Here is a 6,602-nt window from a genome sequence, read left to right as displayed (position 1 = left end):
TCAGTGTCTTAAAGGATTAGATATACTTTTCTAGTTAGATTAAAAAAAAAAAAAATCCTGAATCTTAACCAGACACTTTTTATTGGTCTAATACACTTTGAACCACTATATTTGATAAGAATGATGTCATTTATGGAACTGCCTGCATTAGCATTTAAAACACCAGTTTCAATCTGTGCTTATGCCGTGCAAGGGAGTTAAAGAGATATTCCATCCAAAAATTAATTACTCACCCTGACACTCCACACATGCTTAGCAACATGCTTTAAATTGTCTTTAGACTGCTGCAGAAGAAAGGCATACGGATTTGGAATGACATGAGTAAATGACAAGTTTAATTTTAAGTGACCTGTCCCTTTAAGTCGTTGCAAACATGAGAACACTAATGAATAGTCAAGCTCAAACCTGCCCTTGTAACACACACAGTCAAGCTCAAACCTGCCCTTGTAACACACACACACACCTTACGAAACTAGATTAGCAGATACTCACTAGCTCCATTTAGGATTAGATATTTGACCCAGCCCTCCGGTAAATGTTGCCATCTTATTGCACTTGAGAGGAGAGGAAATTCAAGGGAACACTCAGGAGGAAGCAATGCAGTGAGGCAGTTTAAGTTAATGCTTTATTTTAATAAGTCACTATATTACAGCACGATATAAAACTTGAAATCTTCTAGGACAAACCAGAAAAACAAAAACAAGTGGGATACAGACTCATATGGGCCCTGTTCAAACTGATACAATGCATGACAAGCACACACACTTGAGAACAGCACAAGTGGGAAATGAAAACAAGGCACGCCATTTTACATGGACAAGTGCACAAGAGCAGCATTAATACATAAAAAAAAACAAATTTCCCCTCATTAAAAGGCATTGGCTGGCTAATAGAAAGAATTGAATTACCAGCATCCACATTCTTCTACAGCTTTAAATGACAACGTCAAGGGCTTTCGGACCTGGCATACAGAGATTTAAAACAATACCCATTACTCTCATAGCCCTTTAGTGTCTAGAGGAAACATCCTGAAAGCATCAGATACCACCAAGACAGGCCACAGGCCAACCAACTTGGGCAAGAAACCCTTTTTTGATGGCAGAGGGGAATTTGAAGCCCTTTAGGTCCACTGCCACCCATTCACTTCCCAGTCCAATGGTTCAAGAATAGTCCATTTTAGTTCTAAACCAATCAATCCTATCGCAACAGGCTACCTCCACCGATTTCTCTCTTGTAACGATTCGTGAGGTGGTCAGCCTGGACCGTGAGCTTGGACAGAACAGCAAACAGTCCATGGAGGTGGTAGTGGAACTGGCCCTCCAGGTCAGAGCCTTCCTCTGCAGCTCCTCCGTTCACCTGCGGTTCTTCATGCTTCACTGCCATCTCTAGAAAGCTGCCGCCCATCTCCCTCTTCAGCAGGCCCCACTCCATGTCGTTCTTGATGGACTTTAGCAGCAGGTAGTGCTCATACATGTCCCTCTGTTTGCTGGGGAAAGAGGGCTCGTTGTTATTGTGACTAACAGAGGCTTGGCTGTCCTGGTCCTCCAGAGGCACGTCCCGCAGGAAGCTTGGCACCATGATGGTCTCATCCATGTTGTTGGCAGCAGCGATGAATCGGTTCATAACGTTGAGCAACGAGTGCTTGTTGCATTGTGTGTCGCTGCTGAGCTGCATCATGGCAAAGCTGAAATGAAAGGGTACAATCAAAATTACAAAAACAAAGGCAACGCAAAAAGGTCTTAGACTTAAATCTCTTGCAATAAGGGCAACCATTTTAAATGGTGACAAACCGACTGAGCATTTTTTTTTCCATAAGTCAACGTTAGGTGCGTCAAAGTCTATCCCGACATTGCACATTGTAAAACCTGCGAATAAACCCATTTGTTGGTACATTTAAGGGTGTTTATTACAGTTTCACGTGTCCTAATTCAGTTGCTGCAGCCATGATTCAGCTCGAACTGAAATTTAACTTGCATTTCTTTTAAACACTAAATTATAGTTAGTAAGACCGCCATTAATAAAGCCAACTCCGCGATTTCTTGGTTCAATGAGTTCAACCTAGAACCCCTCGATTCAGTGTCGCTTTTTAAGCGGTTAAACGGATTAATTGTGAAGAATCAACTAAATAGACCGATTTATCCGTACATCATTACAGCTAAAAAGGAGAACGTTTTAGCTTCTCGCGTCGCTAATATAGATAGCATTGTCTATTTAAAGCATCAACAACCAAACAATATTAAACGAGGTTTAAGATGAAACATCTCATCAAAAGCCTATGCCTTTCTGATATTGCACTAACGAGCATGCAGAACGTAACACTAAAGAACCTTTCATTGCACGTCTGTCTACACACGACACAAACGTCACTTCACCTGACCTTACAATGACAAGTTGACAACGCAATAAATCTCAAAAAGATTTAGATGCAAATGACTAACCTGGATGAAACCGTTTACTGGACTGGAACAACCCAAAGATAAACTATAAAGGACTGACGAAGCAGCCACAATTTTATACCGCCCCAACCGAGAAGAAAGCGCCCTTCTTCTGTTAGCTTTGTCGAGGACTGACAACATTTATACTGTTGACGTCAGGCAGGGAAGCGTCCTGTCCAATGGTGTGGAGAGCTGCAAGTGATTGACAGGCCTTCGGACCAATCGAGCTTCAGTATTTCATCTGCATCGACGTCTGTCGGTATCTTTTACAGAATATAATAATCTCTTCACAAGAGGATGTGCAAATATTTACTTTACTCGTAACGCAGTGATCGATTTCAGCGCTTAATTATGAGCTCTTGCTCGTGGTGATTAAAGAAATAGCGATTTAACCTACGAACTACTATTTTCTCTAAATGGTCATTCAGTGTCGCATATGTCAATAATGCGACGTGCAGCCCGCTAGATTTAAAGCATTTTAGGACAGTAATTGCGATTTTGAATTATCACAGATAGTAATATTAGCTATATTTCTATATATGATATGCCTGTCCTGTCCCAAATGGCACACTTCCCCCTTATGGACCTGCTTTCGATCCACTCTTCATTGGTTCTTAACACAAATTGCTAAATACAGTCGTATAAATAAATAGATAGCGCCATCTGGTGGTTCTACGTCTGAAGTCTATGTTCATATAAAACAGTTTATTGTTCCTATGCATTTTACAGTTTGCACAAAAAAAGAACAGGCTGTTGACAGTTTGTTGTCTTACAAAGATACAACGTGTACATGCCCCAAAAGTAACCCATATGCTAACAAAACGCAGAGGGTGGTTTATTTTATGACAAAAACTAATCAGTATGATTATGCTGGAGTGACGAGAGAAAATAATTATAGTTTAAAAAGTAATCTGGATTATACATCACCTTATTTGCCATCCAAATGCAAATATATCTTTAAATACAGCTCAACTCCTGTATAGATAATGGCAATATTTGTAGCTTTGTATGTACATGTTAAATATTGTTACCTGATCAACCCGGGTGGCAAAAGATTTCACATTTTGAAGACAAAGTTAAAGAGACACTACAACCTTTCTCTTCAGCACATCACCACTATGACATTCAATAACCTTACAATTAACACTATAGCTGCTACATTAATAAAGACTGTAGAGAAACGGCAAATACCCACATCATTATCACAGAAGCAATCCAAATGGCAATGAACGTACATGTATTAAAACTATTTCTTGAAAATGAACTGCTGGTGACATAAACAGAACTCCCTATATAACATGTTGAGTGGATAACGTCTTAAATGTCTCAAATTATGAAGTCACTCAAAAATATTCTTTTTGGCAAATGTTGAACTTTAGATGCATGCAAGAAATTGTACTACTTTTTTTTTACTAGATGCAAAGTTTTAGTATGTGTTAATTCCAATGAAACAAAAGTCAAGGTGCGCAGTACACTATTTACTGCATAACTGGTTCTTGGTTTAACACCAGCTAAAACACATACACTTTCTACAAACGTCTGTATATCTAATTGCTGTTATATTTACAACTCTGGCAAAACAAATGCAAACCGGTTCCTTCCCTTCAATGTAGCTACCAACAAGAACTATTCTTTAAAAAGCAGTCAGAAATTCTCTAAAATGAAATGTTTAGCTAAGGCACACATACAAAACACTGAAACTAAATGGTTTCCCTTTTTGTCAGGTCCAGCTCTGTGATCTCCAGTTGATACCCTGTAATCAGACAGAAGCGACAGTAAGAACCCTTAAATGAGAACCTAGTCATTTTTTATCAGTCAAAATACTCATTAAATGACATGTAATAGAACAACACAAAACTGTGCCATTTTAAAAAGAAGAGCCTAATGGGAAGAGTAAGAAAATATACCTGTGGATCACTACACCATCTCATATTGGTTGTTGGTGATATAGCGAGACAGACAACATGCCAGGAATATCCCAATGAGCTGATGAGGAATTGAATGGAAAACATATATTATTAGATGCATTACAGACTATATATATATATATATATATATATATATATATAAACTGGACACGATGAGTACCTGGAAGAACGCAATTCCAAAAGAAATTCCAGCAATAATTCCAAGATTGGCCTCCAATGTTGTAGTCATCATGGAGAAACAGCCCTACAAGAGAAGGATTTTTTTTGTTCCAGAATTCAGAATAACTCTTATGATTTTGTTGATGTAGGAGTGTTTAGATACAGCAGAGATCTTACCCGTTGATATACCACTGATGCAGCCGTGTTAAGATCTTTAAGTTCTGCAGAAGTGCAGTTTACACCAGCAGTCATGTTGCAGCAGCTTTTGGGGATGCCCTCTTTTTTGAAGTAATCGGTGTTTGCCCAGCTGGTGTAGTTCTTCTCTCCACAGCATTGCAGCTACAAATGACAAAATAAATTAATTACATTCCTCAAAATAACATTTAAGCAGATAAGTGAAGTTTGATGTAATCCCTATGTTTTGTACTGCTCCCAATAAAACAAATACGTGCTTACTGTTCTCTGGATTCTGTCCAGATCTTCATTGCCCTTACCACTGTAGACTGATTCAGCTTTATTATAGACACCTTGAAGCACTGATTTAATCTTTAAAAAAAAAAGTGAAAAATTATTTGGCTGTAGACATAAGATGGTATTTGAAATACTGTACGTAAACGTAAAAAAAAAAACAAGAATTACCTCGTGTCTGAAAATAAAGCCGGATATACCTGCCACTAGTTCAGCTAAGAACACCACCATCAGGAACATAGCATACTACAAGGGAGCGGGAAAAGAGAAAATACTTAAAAACAAATCAACAAAAAATGTTCAAAACACAATGAAATTTCAAGAAAAATGGTACAAAATAAGACCTGAAAATCTTAAAATATTAAAAACATTCAGAAATTATCATCAACCTTGTAAGGTAAAAATAAATATTATATGAGCCGGTTTACTTTCTATTTATGTTTTATGAGACTATTTTTTCCAACTGTTAAAAAAGTTACACTGACAAATCTATAAAAATTAAAATATACAGTGTACACAAAACTATTAAATTAAACAGCCATGCAGCAATAAGACTCCAAATGTTGGGCTGTAGATATTAAGCTTTCATATCATAGACGCAAACTCCTCACCTTTCAGTGACAACTCACTTTTTTGAGATCAAAATAGGTCACCTATGAGATTTGCTTAGATCCAATGAGAAAGTGTTTTTATGGATGAAAGTGTTTAGTCTTAAAAAGTTAGCAATCTAATTTGTTTTCTTCAAGACTGGTCATAAATTCAGTTATGAAAAGGTAGATTGGTCTTATATGCATTGGAAAAGTAAGACTGGTTACCCTAGTTGGTTAAACTAGTTTTGTGTAGTGTTTTCTTTACTCTTTACTTCAAAAACTATGTATAAAGGGGTAATATTTTATGTATTTGAGATCTGAGATGTGGGAACGCTGAAGAGAGAGAGGACAAACATTTTGCATCTTAGGTCTAATCAGTCAATATTGTCTTACAGTTTTTCTCGATTGCTTAAACACTATCACCAGGCTTTTGAACTAAAATTTCAAAACCATAACGCCATTTATCAAAAAGCACACCCATTTCCCTAAACTATAAACACTATTCCCCTTTTTGACACATGAATCAGATTTGTTGAACTGTCACTGCAAAACTCTACACACAAATAACTTAATTTCTCATTGCCTAGACCATGTTGTCATTTAGAAAGCACTAGCATTCAATATTGTTCACTCAAGTCAGCATAGCTTGAGCTCAATTAGCACACAGTTACCCACGTGGAAACACTAAAGCCTGTGTTATACTTTCCGCGTCCGCGAGTCCGCTAGTCTGCTAGGGTCCGCTATGGTATGCATGACGTAAAAATCGTCATCGGAGAGTGTGCGCGGAGGCTCTGAGTGGACATCCGCGTGCCTCCCATTTTTTGTGACCGCGTGTACTTGTCCAGTACGGCTACAGTAGGCTACTGCGCATGCGCTGGCTGTGTGAAGAAGCCCGTTGCTACTCGAACCTGTACAATCCGTCGATAAAACAATATAAAGACAGCCAGATGTGCAATAACTCTGGGCAATTGTTTCTTCCCATTTTTGTTTATTTTAAAAGCCGATCTACTACGCATGTATGG

At 38.1% G+C, this 6,602-nt stretch overlaps 2 protein-coding genes across 2 annotated transcripts in view; both read right to left on the bottom strand.

Moving 5' to 3' along the window:
• Positions 1-607: 607 nt before the first annotated feature.
• LOC107680990 (mid1-interacting protein 1-like) lies at positions 608-2,561 on the bottom strand. Its single transcript, XM_016477102.1, has 2 exons — positions 2,439-2,561; positions 608-1,684 (listed from the first exon to the last, which is right to left on the bottom strand). Exon 2 carries the CDS (start codon positions 1,675-1,677, stop codon positions 1,198-1,200), a length of 480 nt encoding a protein of 159 aa, XP_016332588.1. The 5' UTR covers positions 1,678-1,684; positions 2,439-2,561; the 3' UTR covers positions 608-1,197.
• A 428-nt stretch (positions 2,562-2,989) lies between these two features.
• The window catches only part of LOC107680992 (tetraspanin-7-like), a 31,223-nt gene continuing 27,610 nt past the window's right edge, over positions 2,990-6,602 (bottom strand). Inside the window, exons 3-8 of the mRNA XM_016477105.1 lie at positions 5,162-5,236; positions 4,979-5,068; positions 4,700-4,861; positions 4,524-4,607; positions 4,343-4,421; positions 2,990-4,188 (exon numbers count right to left, since the gene is read on the bottom strand). Coding sequence (XP_016332591.1) covers positions 4,353-4,421; positions 4,524-4,607; positions 4,700-4,861; positions 4,979-5,068; positions 5,162-5,236 — 480 coding nt within the window. The 3' untranslated portion in view covers positions 2,990-4,188; positions 4,343-4,352. The remainder of the gene's footprint in view (positions 4,189-4,342; positions 4,422-4,523; positions 4,608-4,699; positions 4,862-4,978; positions 5,069-5,161; positions 5,237-6,602) is intronic.

This window comes from Sinocyclocheilus anshuiensis, unplaced genomic scaffold (genome assembly GCF_001515605.1).
Source record: "Sinocyclocheilus anshuiensis isolate Anshui unplaced genomic scaffold, SAMN03320099.WGS_v1.1 scaffold20, whole genome shotgun sequence".
NCBI lineage: Eukaryota > Metazoa > Chordata > Actinopteri > Cypriniformes > Cyprinidae > Sinocyclocheilus > Sinocyclocheilus anshuiensis.
This window is presented reverse-complemented; position numbering and strand designations above follow the sequence as displayed.